General features: G+C 42.7%; 1 protein-coding gene across 1 annotated transcript in view; it reads right to left on the reverse strand.

Moving 5' to 3' along the window:
- The window catches only part of CLASP1 (cytoplasmic linker associated protein 1), a 181,951-nt gene that overhangs the window by 1,920 nt on the left and 161,257 nt on the right, over window positions 1-18,774 (reverse strand). Inside the window, exons 36-40 of the mRNA XM_054176222.1 lie at window positions 16,863-17,109; window positions 15,981-16,174; window positions 13,907-14,035; window positions 4,498-4,704; window positions 1,682-1,798 (exon numbers count right to left, since the gene is read on the reverse strand). Of these exons, the coding sequence (XP_054032197.1) occupies window positions 1,682-1,798; window positions 4,498-4,704; window positions 13,907-14,035; window positions 15,981-16,174; window positions 16,863-17,109 (894 nt within the window). The remainder of the gene's footprint in view (window positions 1-1,681; window positions 1,799-4,497; window positions 4,705-13,906; window positions 14,036-15,980; window positions 16,175-16,862; window positions 17,110-18,774) is intronic.

Raw genomic sequence — 18,774 nt, forward strand, 5'->3', positions numbered from 1 at the left:
TCCTACAGAGGTCGGTGGAGCTGCAAGGCACAATGGAGATCCAAGAGCCGCAGTCCCTCCTAGGAAACACCCTGAACTCTCCCATGCTTTATAAAATGTTAGTTTTCGATGGCATTTAAATAACTTCACTAACTTGGTACATCTCGTGAAACTGCAGCTGTTTTGACTATACACTTCCTTTCCATGGCTTTGTTTTGGTTTTTGCCTTACCACCTTAGCTCCAGATCCTGCAGTGACTCATGCACATGTTTAACTTTAAACATGCAGACAGTCTGTGTAAACCCAGGAGAACTACTCACATGTTTATAGTTAGTTATGTGGTGGAGTAAGTCCATGGCACCTAGGATAACTGAAATAAAATCTCTAGAATATAATTTATACTTTATATATAACAATTACGTATTTCCTAACTGCTCAAATACAATGAAGTAAACTCCAGCACCCAGAACTGTGTCTTTCCAAAGCAATTTGAAAGCACAAGTAATTTGTTTATGGATAAGGACATTTGTTTATCTGCATTCAGATAACGTGCTGCCCAGGGAGGTGGTGGAGTCACCGTCCCTGGAGGTGTTCAAGAGGGGATTGGACATGGCACTTGGTGCCATGGTCTAGTCATGAGGTCTGTGGTGACACGTTGGACTCGATGATCTTTGAGGTCTCTTCCAACCTTGGTGATACTGTGATTCAGAAATAAAATCCAGGTGTCCTCAGTCACAGGTTGTTTCAGTCTACACCACACTGTACCCGCAAAAGAAATTGTTGGTTCCAAAAAACAGAACAAAACCCTCTGAACGAAGTAGCTATTCACATGCAGAAATATAGTTGAGGGGGAAAAAAAACAAACAACAAAGCACACACACACAAAAAAACCCAACAAAAGTCATCCTAAAACTGCAGGGAAAACTTGGGTCTGACAACTTCAAGCAGGAGAAGAAATCTTGTGATGGCTTCCCGAGCAGCTCTGAAAAGCAAACAAACACCACCCTCCTCAACACAAAATTGCTGGCTCTTGTCTGAAGGACAGAGCTGCATTTGGACTGGGTTTAATTTGCAGCCTTGGGTCAGAATTTGATTTTTGTTGCTAACCTGACTCCAGGGTATAAAGTCCTCTGAAAGGTCACTTGAGCTTGCTGGTGCCACAGGAGGAAAACTGCCATGCTTTAAGAGTGAATCTTTACCTGTATTTCTACCTGCCCTAATCACAACCTGCTGCTGAGAGGACCCACTCTCCCACTGATCCCCCACGTGTTCCCATCACTCTCTGTGCTAGATAACCTGTGTGGTCGCAGAGTGGATTGAAAGCTAATTAGTTTGTATTACAGATCTGGTTTTCAGCCAGAGAAGCCAGCTGATGCAACCCACTGCACAGTCACCACTGTATGCAGTGCTGAAGGGGCAAGGCAAATGTGGATGTAGTGGAAAGGACCCACTTGGTGGCAGCTTGCAGTTACACAGGACCAAACGCGTCATGCAACCTGAAGCCCATCAAAACGTGCTTAATGGGATGTCAAATGCTTGCACCGCTGAGCAGGCGCTGTGCTGTTCTAGTGGTGTTTGGCAGGTGACTACAGGGACTTGACCCAGAGCTGCCACGAGTCCAGCGGTTGGTTCTTTTGCTGCTAGTGGAGCGAGCCATGCAGTTGGCTGTTAGGAAAACACCAGAGATGGATTTGTCTTGTACCTTGCTTCCCGTGAGCTGTGCGAGATGAGGTTTCAGTTCTTCTCCAATTACTGAATAAATCGCCACTAGGCAAAACACGCTCGCTTTGCGGACGCTGCTTTCCGTGTTATCGTAACCCTAGGAAACAAGGCCAATAAAAAAACCAGAACACACAAAGAAAACACGTCAGAAATCAAACAGCACTCACCAGCATCCTTCCAGAGCACTGCACTAAAGAGCTGATGAACATGCTGCAAATGTGGCTGACCTACAAGATCCCTGCAAAGGCCCTGCTCAGCATAACCGGTCTCAACCTGAATGCTACCAAAGCAAGAGAATACAATCACACAGAGTAAATCCTGTGTGTTCCTTGTGCTATGTTATTACTATCACATAAGTTATTAATATCTTGTTATTTACAGCATTAAGCAACACAGAGCTTCCCAACATGAGCTTAGTACTCAGTTAAACATATGCACTCCCGTGTCCAGTTCAGGTGACCATATGTTTTTCTGGATGGTCAGGACTTCTTGAAGGGGACTTCTTGCACCCAGCTTGCCTTCAGAAAAGTCTTACAATTGCCTCTGTAACCTGGAGCTTTTTGATTACTTATCAGGTAGGAAATGCCAGAAAAGAAAACACATTGAAAGACCCCTGTAAGGTGTGCTGGATCTCTGGTAGCTACAAAAGAGCTGAAACTAGCTGCCAGGTCACTCAGCAACTGATGACATCAGTCCTGCACCCAAGCAATGAATGATCCATCACTAAGCAGTCATCTCACAAGAAATGCAGAGATCAGTGAAGCCTGCAGGTTGCTGGCTCCTCTGGATGCAGGGTGACCTCTGCTGGGAAAGCCAGAAGGAGGGATGCAGCACAGCTGGGGCTGTTCTAGCTACAAAGACAGTCTGAAGTGACAGTTTGCAAACCCAAAGAGAGCTGAACTGGAAAAGCAAGAGACCTAGGCGAGCTCAGAGAAACTCCAAGCTATTGAAAACTGAGATGGAAAAAAAAGGCTGAGCCAGGGCCGCCTTCAACAGAGGAACACCCATGGAGACACAACACACACTGCTGGGACAAAGCTGGGATGCAGGCTCTGTGTGGATCCCAATCCAAAGAACAGCTCCTGAAGTCATCAAATACCTCTGCCTGACCTCAGGTTTCCCTATGGGCCTGGCACTTTGCATCCCAATGTGCATCTCAAATGGCTCCCTTCAGGGCAAGCAGATTCATGAGGTCTGAGAGGGCTGTGTCCTGGTGGGCACTGGGCTGGTAATGCAGTGGCACCATCACCCCACATCTCCATCTACTTACAAGAATCCCAGCATTTAGTAACAGACCAGATGACAACACAGGCTCAAAGCTCTGTTCAGTCTGAAAGTATCAAGATGCAGAACATGGCAGGGTGCCTAGTTGCCCCTCTATTGGCCCAGCTCCAAGGCAGCTAAGGCTCCACATTGGGTGGGATGAGACCACGCACCATGACCTTCCCCAGCTAAGCCCTGTTCTTGCAGAGATCCCCATCGGCTCATGGAGGTCACGGGAATCTTGCAATGGGCTGCTGACCCACACACTTAGACTCACACTGCTGCTGTCCAACACTTGTCACTTCTTCACCACTCTGCTTATACCCTCAGCACAGAAAACATGCACAACAGTGAGTCCATCTGCACATAGTCCCTTCAGCCAGGATCCCATAAGAATTCCCAAACATGAGGGGCAGATTCCTTTGATCAGGAAATATCACTGGCAACTCCAAGATGAAAAATGGCAAACCAGGCTCCAAAACAAGGTTGTTTTAAGACATGGAAGTAATTTAATAAAACAAATAACTGTATTTTAAAGGCATGCTGCTCCCAAACTTTTCCAGTGCATTGCAGCTCCACTGCTCAGATCATTGTCTGCAACAATTATTCTGAAAGGCTTTTTACAACAAAAGTTTGCATCAATACAGAATTCCCTGATTCCCAAAAGTTGAGATTTAAGACAAGAATTGCAAGAGCTGAACACTACAAAGCTGGGACAAATGCTATGATGCACAAGGGGAATTTCCAACTTCACTCTTGTCCTTCCAACTTTTTGTGCTCACAATAAGGAGGCCTCTTTATCCCAGTTTCTCTCTTGTGTCTTACCCACCCAAACATGTCTTCCCTTACACATCATCTGATTTGTTCCTGTTGCAGTCCTTCCCCAGTAAACACACACATTCTCTCTCCTTCCTCAATGCTACCTTCCTTTATTTCTTTCTTGCCTCCAGCCTCATCCCAGCAACTGGTATTGCCAGCTGCTTGTGCAGAGGAACAGAAGACAGCACTGCTACAGTCAGCGCTGAAAGCTAAATTCACAATGAAAGACTGAGCCTTAGCACTGGCAAAAACACAGCTCCCCACCCAGCCTAAGAGGGTTATGAAAGAGGCTGAATGAAGTCAGCAAGTAGTTTGGTCCTGATTTGGGGGAGTAATGAAGAAAGCACTAGCCTGCCTGTTGCGATTCAAATTCGAGCACAATGAAAGTGCAGGAGAGCTCAGCAGAATTAAAGGAGACTGGAAGATGCACTGCTTGGGATAGCATAAGATAGTATAAAATGTGGTTAATTCCTAATCTCTGATTTATTATGTGGCTGCTACCATCTTTACTCAGGCCAAGGCATCTAACTGTGGAACATACACGTATGAATCCGAGTTTGCTTCTCCTTAACATCAACAAAATGTAAAAAATAAAGGGATTAAAACTTGAATTTACCAAAATCTGGCCCCAGAGTCCCCATCACTCTCCCTTAAATCACAGACCTCACAAATTACTGAAATGCTCAGGAGCATTTGTGACATGGGATTCTGTACCTGTAACAACCCAGGGATGATATCAGGAAGGAGTTGATGCAGTGATTCCTTGGAAATCCTCTCGATGACCTTTGTCTGCATTTTGATGGCAGCTAAGTTAATTGGATAATCTGCAGTCTGAATGATGGGGCAGAGCACCTTGATGCATTGCTCAGGGTGGATGGAACTCGCCAGGGTGGAAGCAGCTTCTTCAGCAGCTCTGACGACCTGGAATGAAAGCAGAGCAAAACTTTATGATAATGAGGCCAAAATATCACAGCCAAAACCACCACTAGGAATGACTGCCAAGAAATGCTTGAGGATACTCATTAGGATGCTCCATCAAGAGGCAACTGACTGAGAATTCACATCCTTCATCTCCTGCAACAAGCAGTAAGAAGTCCATCCTGCCTAATGTAACTGTATTAAAGTCGTGGCTAGTCGAGTCATCTGTCAGCTGGGACAGATAAGCAACTTCAACCTAAGAGAAGTGAGAAAACATTTCTCTAGCCACTGTCAAAGAACCTGAACCTGCCACCTTACACTTAGTACAAAATTTATCCCACTAAATATTGTATATAATAGAACACCATGTTGGAAGGGACATCAAGGATCACTTGGTCCAACCTTTCTTAGCAAAAGCATAGCCTAGACAAGACAGACCAGCACCCTGACAAGCTATAACTTAAAAAGTGTCTGTGCTAACTGCCAGGCAACAAAATGAAGCTTCCTCTTGGTTGCACTTTTCCTGGCCACAAATCACACACACTTTGCTCCCTGTTTTCTTGCATCTGTACAGAAGATACAGAACACTTTTGCTCATCTTTTCTCATTCCCCTTTTCTCAGAGCTTACTTTTAAGGGAAGGTAAATTTTGAGTGGTAGGAGATGCCCCAGCAGGCAGACTTAAATCCAACCCCTCAGCTCTAAGAAGCAAGAAGCATTCACAAAACCTCATGCTTAGTGCCTCCCAGCTAGTCGCAGGCAGTCCCTCAGTCAGAGCCCAGGGGCACTAACACAGCCTTTGAAGGCACCCCATCTTTCCTGATAGATGCCCAGCACCAGCTCCCTAACTCATTCTAAGCTGCACTACCTGGGGTTGTCTAAAGTAGATATTTTGAAATAGGCTCTAGGAAATCTGCCCCAGGTGATCCACCAAAAAAACACAGGTTTCTGTCACTTAGATTGAAGCCATAGCTGCTAGATTGTCCTCATTCCCCTTTTCCACACACTGGCATGGTATCAAACTTGGAGATTTCCATTTGACTAGGGCAACCCATGGACAGATGAAGCTCTATCACAGCCTCAAAAGAAAGCAACCTTTCATTATTACGTGACTTCTGTGAATAATACATGAACCAGGAGTATCTGGAAGTTTATCTCAGTCCTTACAACAAGAATGTCTCCCTGCCCAGACTACAAAACATTTTCCAGAAAGGTTTAACTGATTTTTAAAATAGCATAAATTAATAGGGACCAAAAGAGATCATCTTTGTCTACAAAGTCTGCTTCACCCCTAGCCTTAGCATCATGGGCACAGTGCTGTTGTTAATCTTAACTCCTGCCTCCCTGAAACAGAAATTGTCACAAGATTGTCACTTGTACATCTAGAAAATGACACAACTCATCCACTTGGCTCTTGGCATCCTCTACAGCAAACTCATCAGCACATGTGCTTTCACATAGTTAACAGTACAAGTGTTGCATGCAGGCAAGGTACAGGCAGGATGGTGAAGCAGACTCAAGGCTGCTTTTGTATCAGTGTCCTGTTTACAGACAAGAAGCTGTTGAAGTGCTCCACATATGTCAGCAGACTCTCAACATTCAATTATAATATTAAAACATATTCCAAAAGGAATGGCAATAAACAACATGGTCAGTATTCCACAAAATTTCATCCTGAAAGATCTGTGAATGAATAACCAAGCAGAACAGAACGCTTGTTTGCCGCATTTCCAGCAAGTTTTCCTTCTCCCAGCTATTCCATTGCTAATTCCTCATCAATTTCACACATAAGAAGCATGAAAGTTAATATTTTTCCACATAAGCAAGTACTAGCTTAGAAGCAAGCACTATGTGATTTTGTTGGGAAAGGAAAGAAACACCTAAGTACCTAAGGGAAAGCTAATGCCATGCTTTGGTACTATGGTGTTGAAATGCTGGAGTCAGGAGCTCCTCAGGAGGTCTTCTTTAAATGAATTCACTTCTTGGCACTGCAGCTTTTGAGGCTTGCAATCCCAGTGCTGAAACATCAAGTTCTCCACAAACAATACAGTGAACTTACACAGAGCCCAGATACCTTGTAATCAACTTAACAACATGCACAAGCAAGTCACTAGCTACAAAACCCAACTGTTTGGACACAGGACACGTGGGATTTTGCTTTGCAAAGACTCCAGTAGTTGCTTTCTGACACCCTCAGAAAGTAATGCCTATACATGTATCAGAACTCAAGAAAAAAATTAAAAGTTATAAAATCCTAAACCCTCAAGCCACAATATTTTGGTCTGCATCTACAGACAGACCCTGATCTCAAATACACTACTATAAGCACCAAACAGTACAGAAGTAGGTAAAGAAAATTCAGAGTCATTCTATCTGGGTTTCAGCTCCACATTTTGTTTGCATACAGTTTACCAGGCACATTAAGATGCAGGTATGAGCAAAATGCATGAGAAAACTTTCCTTAAGAAGTATATTTACACAGAGCTTGGGTATTTCACATCACTTTCCCTAAAGGGCCTTCCTTCTGAATACAGAAGGACATACTACACACGTCCAGTAGGCTGCATGCTGATACTAACTTGTAAATGTGACAACACCAGGGAGACTTCCAAGTCTTCCGAGAGCACATCTGACAGACAACATCTGCTTCTAAGCCACACTTGAGCAAACCCCTTAAGCATATGTTTAACTCTAGTTTAACATGCTGAAGGCCCACTGACATCAGGATGTGTGAATCAGGGAGTCAGGCATGTGCTTACATGCTTGCTTGATCAGAGTCTCTGTAGGTAACTAACTCCTGACTCTCTTGGAAAGGACTGGCAGGAGATGGGGTGTAGGAAAGGACAGAGCAATATCAAGCTGAAAGTGAGCCCCAAAGTCAAGCTCATCCCTGCTGGCACAGAAAGCCAAATGCCACCCTTCTGCAATGCAAATACCAGTCCTACCCAAAAGGTCTTTCTTTGTGGCTTTGGCAGAACAGAACATACAGTCACCCAGACAGACTCAGCATCCCACAAGAGAAAACACATCTCTGAATACCTATACAGAGCACTCAAAGTCCTGCTCACTTGGTAATGCCAGAGAAGTCAGCCACATTCCCACAAGGGGGAAAGAGTGTTATCAAAAGATACAAACTGCCAGGTCATTTGGCAACTAGAACATGCAATTACAACAGAGTTTAGGAAAGATATTTTGCCGCGAGGCACGACACTTGTCTTGCAAATTATACATTACCATACAATACCAAAAAAAATCAAATAACTTTTTAAATCAGGGCTTTAACCTGACTGGCTCAGTGAAATAACTTTAAAGGAAGTAGGAGGAATGAGCAAACAGCATCAAGCAACAAGTCTACCTCCCATCTTTGCAGGTAATATCAACAGATACGCGCCAGAAGTGACAGGAGTGGCTAACAATAACAGCAGACACCGCAAGAAGTAGTGACAAAGGCCAAAATACACAGACAGGAAGGTGGAACCATTAGCATGGGAAGGTTGTACACTTCAGACTGCTGGAAGGAGGGCTGATATCATCAGGGAAGTAGCATTGTATGCTTGCTTCTTGCTAGTCACTGTCAGGTAGGGTATAAAATGGAGTAAACTTTTTGCCTGACCTAATATGGTTATTCTCAGTGGTCTCAGAAAGGTGAAAGAAACAGAGCAAAGTCATCAAATGATGACAGTATCTGAAAGAAGCAAGTTCAAAAGGGTGGCTGTGAAGCAAGACATGCAAGACTAGAGAAAGCCTGCAGTGTTTTATTAAAACACAGACACCAACCTTTGTGTTAGGTATGTCACAAACACAATTTAACCTCCCAGTAAAAGCTTAAAGCAAACCATGGCTTGAACTGGATAGTTCAATACCATTCAACACAGGGCAAGTAGCCCAGGAATGCAGATCCAAAAGATAGCCTTAAAGAAGCAGGTTTTTCTCCTTTCCAAATGCCTACCTACATGCTAGAGGCTAGACTGAGCCCAGCTTTTGCTGGCAAAACACAAGCTATGTTTGCTGGTGGGTTCCTTGAAAGACATCTGCAGTGAATTAAGACCTTTCCAGTGAGAAAAATGGTTATGCTTTTCACCCATTTTGCTTTAGGGAAGGGAATGGATTTGCATGCATGAAAGTCATATACAACATACAGGCTGTTGACCTCTATCAATGTCTTCCTTAGTGCTATAAAGAAGTAATCTTCGAAGTAACAGGTTAAGTAGTCCCAGGAATGTCCCACCTGTCAAAGATCCCTTAATTTTAATTAAAAGGCCCATTGGCATCATCAATATTCTACAAAATTTGCTGGACAAACTGGATGACAGCTCTCACTGGTTTGCCTGGTTCACAATGCACTGCAGCCCTGGGATCCTGCTCACTTAAGACACTCAGAACCAAGACTTCATCTTTTCTGCATAATTTCTTCAACTGAGCTATTATTACTCTCCATGCATTACAGATATTGCTTGCTATCTGATGATTGCAAAGAGCACCTTGTCTGCAGTAATCTGCTCTTGGTCAATACACAGCAGCTTTCTAAAGGGTTTTGATGTGTTCCTTTTTCTGCTTTGAAGGGACACAAGCTACTGGCAAATAAGGAAAGAAAAACACATTCTGACTCAATTAAGACATAATATGCCAGGTTCACAGGACGTGAGTGCAGCATGCTGGGATCTCAGCAGAGCAACACCTGTACACCTAGATGAGAGCTCTATGTAGGACCATAAGCTGTACTACTTAGCCACAACTGCTGGTTGCATCATCTCTGCAGAAATTTGTAGAGGGTGAGGTACTGTTGGTATAACCTCACTGAAAACTTAGAGGCTTTGTCCTCTATTGTGAAACACACAGGGTGCCAGAGAAGTTTATTAAGCAGAACAACAAGGTTTTGCTTTCAGGCTTACAAGGTGTATGGCTACATTTTTGAGCCAATTCTTGACATCTAGAGGTGATTACTTAAAGCCTGCATAATCTGAGCTGGAGGGAATGAAGGCTTACCAATACCTAGACAGACAAACTCCCATCCCTGAAGGCTGTACAGACTGATCCAGACAGGAATGAGCAATTAAGTATTTGGCTTCAAAGCAGGAAATAGACTCAGCAATGAGGAGTGCTAAGCAGATGAAGAAACAATGTGATTTTTATAAGGGATTCAGAAGAGATGAAGCAGATTAGACTGCTGCTTCTCTGCACTGAGTATTTGAAATGTGTTGGGAAGCAGAAAAAGCATCTAAACACATACAGTGAAACATCAACAACTAGCAAACGGAATTGCTTGGCAGCTTTCAGCACAAACTATCTATCAATTAACCTTAAAGGCTGCGGATCATTTAGTTCTTATCTTCTTTAGTAAGCTACATTTTGCAGAAACCTACATAGATCACACTGTCTTTCCAAGGACAGCTGCAAATTATATTATAAATGCCAAAGGCCAGTCTAAAAGCATCTCAGCAAGACAGTAACAATTACCTACAGTTAATGGATGGCTGCGATTTCTTTTTTATCCTCTTTCAGAGGCTTACAACAAAGAATGTTACACCCTAATTATGTTTATGGACCTTCTGGATAATAAAACACCAAAGTTAGATGCCTAAAGTATGGCACAACACCGTTTCTTTGCACATAGGAAATGTATATCAGCTACCTCTGTAAGCTTGGTTGCAGAGAAAAACAGTACCAGAGACAGAAGCAGGAAAGTAGCTATCCTATGATTTTCACTTTGTAACTTTTTCCCAAGCTAATGAATTATTTCTGTTTGAACACACTCACTAAGAACTTGTACTTATTTTGCTGGTATGAATCTGAAGCAATGTCATATCAATGGTATTGGGGCAGCAGGCAGTATCTCTCCTTAGTTACGGGTGAGTAACTCCACTGGAACAAATGAGTTAATATTAACTAATTGGCAACAGAAAGATAATTCTCTTCCAAATAACTCCAAACAAAGAGTGATAAAAATCAACAAGATTTAATACTGTCCACAACTTCAATTATGTTCTAGTGCTCCAAAAGTAAGTGAAAGGCATTTACATGTCAACCTCCATAAATATTTACAGTTATGTTTGAAGCAGGCTTGACTATGCACATCAGTCATTAAATCAACAGCACTGAATAGACTGTTGTACTACAAACAGTATAAAAATAGGCTGAAGTTAAAAAATGCAAATTAAACATGGATCCCAACCCAGAGTCTTCTAGTCTGTAGCCTTGGGTTACATTAATTTTGAGCCCTCACTGAGGCCTGTGTTTCACCAATCTCCTGCATTTGTGCTCACAAGGTGTGTATCGGCATCCAACTCCATATATCAAGTTTTCCTCTCCTCTGTCCCTGGGAGGAGAAGTGGTGCTCTTAGCTGTGCTGGCTCCACTGATCCTAGATGGATCCAACTGTCTAAAGACTTCTGCTTGGACTTGGAAAACCAGTCAATTATGCAAGCATCCCAAAACATCTAACTATGCTAATGTTGCTTTGATACTTCCAATTGTATAATCTGGAATAAAACTACAGAACATTTTTGTTTCAAACACTCTTTAAAATAGAGATCAGCACTTGATTGGAGGAGATGGTGATATCTGCTGATTGGTGAATGTGTTAGTTATAATTTGTTATTTGACCCTTCCTGGCCCTGCTGAACACCAGCAACACTGGAATTTGGGTAGAAGAAAGAAACTCCTTGATTTCCAAAGAACTGCTTCTTATAACAATGATTTCTTGGAGAAAGTACCCAAATTTAAGAGTTCTGTACTGTGCTACTGCAGCTTTCCTTAAAATATCCTTTACCAACTAGAAGACTTTTTTTTTTAATGCAGTCTAATGTTGGTACACCACTGACTTCAATACTGCTCTGATTTAGTGAAAAAGAAAACCATGGAATAGACTGCTCAGATCTCCCCTTTCCTTCCTTCAGCTATTCTTCACAAAGTGTCCTTCAATCACAAACTGGTGAATCTTCACTTAATCTCCTGCTCAGTGGGATGAAGTCAAAGGGCAGTTCCTCCACTTCTCCTGGAAGGAGCAGCACAGCAAAGTCAGCAGTGACAGTGAGCTGGAGGGATCACCTTGGGATGGGAATTTGTGACCTTCTGGCCCAGGGCTATGAATTTGACCAACTGAGATATGTCCAAATGGACAAAGAGTTAATTTTTCACAGACTGAACTGAATCAGCAAGTCCCAGCTACAGGTAAAACTACATAAAGCATATTGCCAGGTATATCTTTACCCTAGCTCATGTAGAAATACCCAAGTGCATTCTGGGATACCTTTAACTTCATGAATGCCAATATTCTTGAACTACTGACAGACAGATGATGCCTTTCATGGGCTGCATCACTATTCTCAGAGTTCTCATTTACACAGGAATCATGGGGGGGGAGGAAAAAAAAAGTCACATAAGTAGAATGAAAACTCCAGCACCCATGCCACCACTTAACACAGCTATGCACACAGCTAGCAACAGAGCAGAAAACAGGAATATACTTGTAGCATCCTGCTATGACTACTGTTACCCAAAGCTTTCATTGCAGCAGTTGCAAATATAATCTTTCTTAATTATGAAGATGCTATGCAAAACTCTTGTAAATCAAAGACATACAATGTACAGACACAGCAGCTACTTGCTGACAGAAATACAGCTCAATTATTCTTCAATAAAGCGCCTGAATTCACATCTCTTCATTACTGGCTTGAGCTTTGCTTACTCTGCAGCAGACTAATTCTTCTGTTTTTCCTCAGGAGGCACCTCATGTAAATTCTGAAGGACCTTTCCATACCACAAATGTGAAGAACAGTGTGAAGAGTACAGAGGCATAAAGTGTCAAGTTTTCAACTCTGTTCTTAACTTCTATAAAACCCACCCATCCCACAATGACAGTGAATTCTGACAGACATACAAACAATGCCAGAGACAATCAGGAAAGGTCCTGCTAAAAATGGCAGTTTTGGAGGACTCTCAGAAAAAAAAAAAAACAAAGGGCACTGAGTCAAGGTGAGCTGAGAAGTACATAACCAGGAAAACCTGCCAATAAAAGGCACTCCTTCAGAACATAATGTTTTGTCTGACTGCTTTATCAGGAAATTAATTTACAACTGTTTCTTATTACTCTGCACTGAAGATGACAGGAGTGCAAAGGCTCTAAAGCACACAGAGGAAGGTAGGTAGGGTATGGAAGTCCTCATTCACTATAGGATTTAAACATTTTCCACTTCTGCATTTGAGAGAAATCCAACCTGTCAGTTTCCTTCCCTGAGGGTGTTCTTTGTTTTGGTTTTTAAACAGTAGAGTTTCTGCTGCGCACAGCTAACTTAACCTTGTGCCAGTTAGACCACGTTCTGGAGTAGTCTGATCTATAGTGATCAATGCCATGGTCAAAGCTCGCCAGAGGTGCCCAAAATTGCTAGTTTAGGACAAGCCTATTTTAAAGAAGAATAAATGTCTAAGATTTCAAAGCAAGAACCTTGGTAACAAAGCCATCACAGAGAGAGAAATTAAGGTGGCAGCTTCCGAAGTTTAGTTCAAATGCACAAAGTAGATTAGAAGATTCGGCCTGGAAGTCATTCTAAAAAGACTGACTTTAAATGTAATTTGAATTTGTCTACTTCAAATGCTATCACCATGCCTCTCTACTTCTGTTTGACTTCAGAAGAATACTTTCAGTTCTATGTAAGAATTCTCTCACAAAAGGAAAACACAATCACCTCTCCCTCTGCTTCTTCCTGTGTCCTAGCTTTCTTTTCAGCAGCATGACCTCTTTGTCCATTTTCTCCTGTTACTCACCAGTTCCCAGTCCTCCAGAGTGGCTCAATTTCACCTTTCAGTTTTCACACACAATTCTGCTTGAATATGGGTTTTGTGTTCTGCAGTACATTTCCTATCCTTAGCAATACAAAGGAGGAAAGTACCCTCTGTAAAATTATCAAATACACACTTTTCTACTACAGGGCTTGACCTCTCCCAGAATGAGCAAAGACACTCTGGGAAGCTGATAAACAGTGGCCATTAATTCCAGATAGCTCCAAGTCCATTTCAACAGCTGTCAGTCTCAACTTTTGTCCTCCCTGCTTCAGTATGTAAAAATCCTATCTCTTTACTCCTGAGAGACTTAATCCCAATTTGTTCTGTTGTCAGGATGAGATTTGCCTATTAAGTCTCACAGGTCCTACATTTCTTCAACAGGTCCATATTGCTTTCTCAGTAGGAATGCTGAGAGGGTCACTCACCTCCTTGTGGGAATCCTTATGTGCTTCCAGTGTTTTCATGATAGTCAACTCGGCGTAGTTCTTAAACCTTGCTGGCTGGTTCCGCAAGATCTCTCGCAGCACTCGCAGCGCCAGGGCTCTTATTGAATGCTGTGGTGAGAGAATTACACATTGGAAAAGGTCACTTCTCAAAACTGTAGCTGGAAGTAAAATTCTCTTGGCTGCCTACACAACCAGAAATTTTGTATCACTGTATTAGCTCCTGTGGAGTGAGCAGTGTAATCAATAACCAACTAAAATTCAAGCGTGGTCTCCTAACTTGCCTTTGCACAAAATTTCACATCAAATGAATGTTGTCACAGGTACAAGAAAGCATCAAAATTCATCTCCTTAGTTGAATTCCGTACTCTTTTGGCAATGAAATACAAATTTGTACCCAAAGCAGCATGACTGCATTCCATGAATTCACAAAGAAGCTTAGATGATATTTGTTTTGCCCTTCCTCTTTTACTTAGCTTTGTGGCTATCAGACTGGGTTCCATCCATGAAACAAAGATGTTTCTCCTGTACCAAATGCAGTAAAATCTACTCTCTTCCTATAACTCCTATGGAAATTATTTTCAAGAACAGTTAAGTCATTGTAGTCAACACTGACCTGTGTGTTAATCCTTCATATCAAAAGACCATTAGCAGAAGGGATTTAAAACACCTCCTTCAATTTCATAACTGTTACATTCAGGTTTTGGCTTGTGGCCACTTCAAATATTCTATCATTTCAGTAGAAGAATACTTTACTCTGTATTCAGCCTTTAAAGCATATCCATCACTATCCATTTGCAAAACAGCATCACTTGCAACAGTACAATTCACATGTACCTAAAGCCACCATGTCCTCCAAGCCATGTGTGGCAATGCTATATTAAATATATGGGACTAGAGCAGCTCATGCTTACATCACAAACAATGACTGAGAAAATGTCAGCCACCTACACTACTTCAGAATTAAAATTTCTGAGAGCACACCACATACTTTATAAGGAGTGCAAGAAATACACTGGATTTTGGAGCAGATGAAACAAAGCCAACCCAAAACTGGCAGTGCAATGAAGCCTAAAAATTCTAACACTCAGATGGTGCATGGCTTTGATGTGAAGGTACAGCAAGGTGCTTGCTGAGCCTTTACAAAATATCAGTGTGCTGCAGTGTTAGTCCCAACAATATTAGCTGCACAAATAGCCCCAAGTGGAAGTAGTAAACATCTAGCCTGTAAATTACTACTTTGGTCAACTATGGTCTCTTCTCCCAGGCAAGCAGTACCAGAACAAGAGGACACAGTCTCAGGCTGCGCCAGGGGAGGTTCAGGCTGGATGTTAGAAAAAAGTTCTATACAGAAAGAGTGATTGCCCATTGGAATGGGCTGCCTGGGGAGGTGGTGGAGTCGCCATCACTGGAGGTTTTTAGAAGACTTGACAGGGTGCTTGGTGCTGTGGGTTAGTTGCTTGGGCGGTGTTGGATTGGTGATGGGTTGGACGCGATGATCTTGAAGGTCTCTTCCAACCTGGTTTATTCTATGTATTCTATGTATTCTATCACATTTAAAGCTGTGTCAGTAATGCAGCTTGTATTTTAATACTTAAAAGCGGTTTGTTCTTGACATTTTTGTGAGAGAGAGACCCATCCTATGGCTTAGTCTTTAAGTCACAGAGGATTCTATGGCACTCATATTCTCCTTTTTGTAGCAATAGGTGTGCTATAGTTAAGAGCTTGTAACTTCACCCTAGCTTAGAAGGGAACAGCTTCTGAAAGTTCTTGACAGTTTTTATACTAGATTAGGAGAAAACCTTTCTGATTCTAGTTCAACTTCCTAGTTATTTGTTACTAAGACTGGGACACTTCAGAGTAGCTGAAAATTTGTAACTGAACACACTGAAGATGAAAGTAGAGTTGTGAACCTTCAAAATTAAAAATGAGCAGTGCAGCACCACTGATAGGAGGCTGTACAAATACAGTCACTACAATTTAAACCAGCACAGAGGAACTATCACCCTAAAGGAGGCAATGTACAGGAGGATTAAGACAAAAATCTGCATCTCACATCTTTGTCTCCAAGTGTTTCCAGCAGCAAGAGCAGAATGGTTTTGAAATGTTCCTCCCAAACTCCAAGATTATCTTCCCTTGTGATCTTTAGCAGTTCCAGGAGAGCTCCTTTCCGTTCCTCCACCCTCTCATTATGGTTGGAAAGTTCTTTCAGAAGATCAGCCACCAAGTCTGAATGGTCAATGGGTACTTCTAGGACAAATGGCAGCAAATCATTTGAGGAAATGGGAGAAAAGAAGATGCTAAGCCTCTATAGAGCAAAGTGCACATAAGAGGCCCCCCCCGAAATGCATCAAATTCCAGGTGACCTCAGTCACAATTTCACCCAAGTTCATACACAGATCATGAATCTGCACAAGGCTTCTAACGAACCAGGAAGTGATGACTATTGAATTTCATCCAGTTCCAACAATTACTTCTACAAGACAAAAACTGCTACAGTTTTTCCCAGACACACACACCCAGTGATCACATGTATGACCTTTAGATCAAAGTACAGTGACTCATCAGTGTACTGCAAAAGAATAAAGCTAAGGTGCAACATCACTTAAATGAAATGAGCTACTGAGTGAGAGATGTTTCAGTAGTCAAAAGTGGAAGGTCCCCAAAATAGGGTCCCTACAGATGCATATAGATGCTTATTGGACTAGTTTGAGCAAAATTCTAGGCAAACAAAAATTCAAACTGCAGTGTAACTTTTTCTCGATAGCCACAGACCAGCTCCTACTATTTCATTCTACTTCACACCAAGCCTTGACTCAGATGCAGTCATACACAACATATGTACAGGCAGGCACATATGTGAGAGTGCTACCCAGACATAAATATACCAGAAAGGGAGTAAGCTGCCCACAGTTTCATGAGACACGCTGATACAAACCATCCCGAAGCTGATCCATGTCATCATCAAACACTGCTTCCTTCAGGGCAGTCTTATCGTAAGTGTTAATTGTGTCAGCATAAGGATAAGGGTTATAGTCTCGAGCGCGAGGCCCTGAAAAGGTGCGGGGAGGCTGGGTGTTAAGAAGCGAGGTTTTGTTATCTAGAGCCATCCTTCCACCTTCCACAATGTCACTGCTTCCACGGACATCACCGGCAGGCACAGCAAGGCCACCGTCTCGAGACACCTGGGGACCAAACAGAGAGAAAAGTCAGGAGACTAGTTGAATTCTGTGGAACCTGGAGCCTTTTTGGAATTGACCTGCAAAGAATCATTTACATGCACAAAAGCGGTGATAATGTACCTAAGAGTAAGCTAACATTGCTAAAACTGCACAAGCTGGTAAAGATCTTATCGTAAGATCTGGAAGAGAACTCATTTGCTAAGAAAGGGAAAGGAAGCAAAAGCAACATCCTCACAAAACTTCACAACTTGCTAATAGCAGAGATTGGATGATGCTTAGCGAGCTAATATGAAATGAACAATAGAAAGACCCTGAAAAATAAATCCCAGAAGGCCAACTTGATCTACTAACATAGGCTTGTTTGTCCAGGTAAGAAGAAAAATGGTGATAGGATCATAGGAGATCTTAAGTTGGAAAGGACACAAAAGGATCACCATTTAAGATTTCAGTACATTTTGAATTCCATGTATTTAATTAAAACAAATAGCATCTCACAGGGGAGAGAAATCTGTAACCATTCATGCAGCATAAGGTGCCATAGGAGTTGGTCACACAGAATGATTATGAAATAATAGCTACGAAATAATAAACTTTTGAGTTTTAAGAACTCATCTTAAGAACACACATTAAGAACTAACATTTTGCATTACAGATCTGATTACACACATTCAATGAAAAAATAGAATAGAATAGAACAAAACAGAACTAACCAGGTTGGAAAAGACCTTCAAGACCATTGAGTCCAACCTATCACCCAACACTAACTAATTAATTAAACCATGGTACCAAGTGCCCCATCCAGTCTCTTCCTAAACACCTCCAGGCATGGTGACTCCACCACCTCCCCCGGGCAGCCCATTCCAATGGCCAATCTCTCTTTCTGTGAAGAACTTCTTCCTAACATCCAGCCTAAACCTCCCCTGGCACAGCTTGAGACTGTGTCCTCTTGTTCTGATGCTGGTTGCCTGAGAGAACAGACCAACCCCCACCTGGCTACAACCTCTCTTCAGGTAGTTGTAGACAGCAGTAAGGTCTCCCCTGAGCCTCCTCTCCTCCAGGCTAAGCAACCCCAGCTCCCTCTGCCTCTCCTCATAGGGCTTGTGCTCCAAACCACTCCCCAGCTTTGTTGCCCTTCTCTGGACACGTTCCAGCACCTCAACATCTTTCCTAAACTGAGGGTCCCAGAACTGGACACAGTACTCAAGATGTGGCCTAACCAGTGCTGAGTACAGGGGCACAATGACTTCCCTGCTCCTGCTGGCCACACTATTCCTGATACAGGCCAGGATGCCACTGGCCTTCTTGGCTGCCTGGGCACACTGATGGCTCATGTTCAGCCTATTATCCACCAGTACCCCCAGGTCCCTCTCTGCCAGGCTGCTCTCCAGCCACTCTGACCCCAGCCTGTAGCGCTGCATGGGGTTGTTGCGATGAGCCTGAGGAACACTAGCACCATTTCCTTGAGACCCCAACAGAAGCTCAATGAGCACATTTCACAGGAGGCTAGAGCAAGGGACTACATTAGGGCACCCCATAATTTACATGTAAGAATTTAGCAACCAATAAGCCAAAGACGCTGGCACGAACGCAGCAGGAGGAACTGGATTTTGTACACCAGCAATCCAGGTTTGAACACAATGCTTTGAATTTTCACCTATTTGTGGACAT

The sequence above is a fragment of the Dryobates pubescens genome, chromosome 2, assembly GCF_014839835.1.
Source record: "Dryobates pubescens isolate bDryPub1 chromosome 2, bDryPub1.pri, whole genome shotgun sequence".
Lineage (NCBI taxonomy): Eukaryota > Metazoa > Chordata > Aves > Piciformes > Picidae > Dryobates > Dryobates pubescens.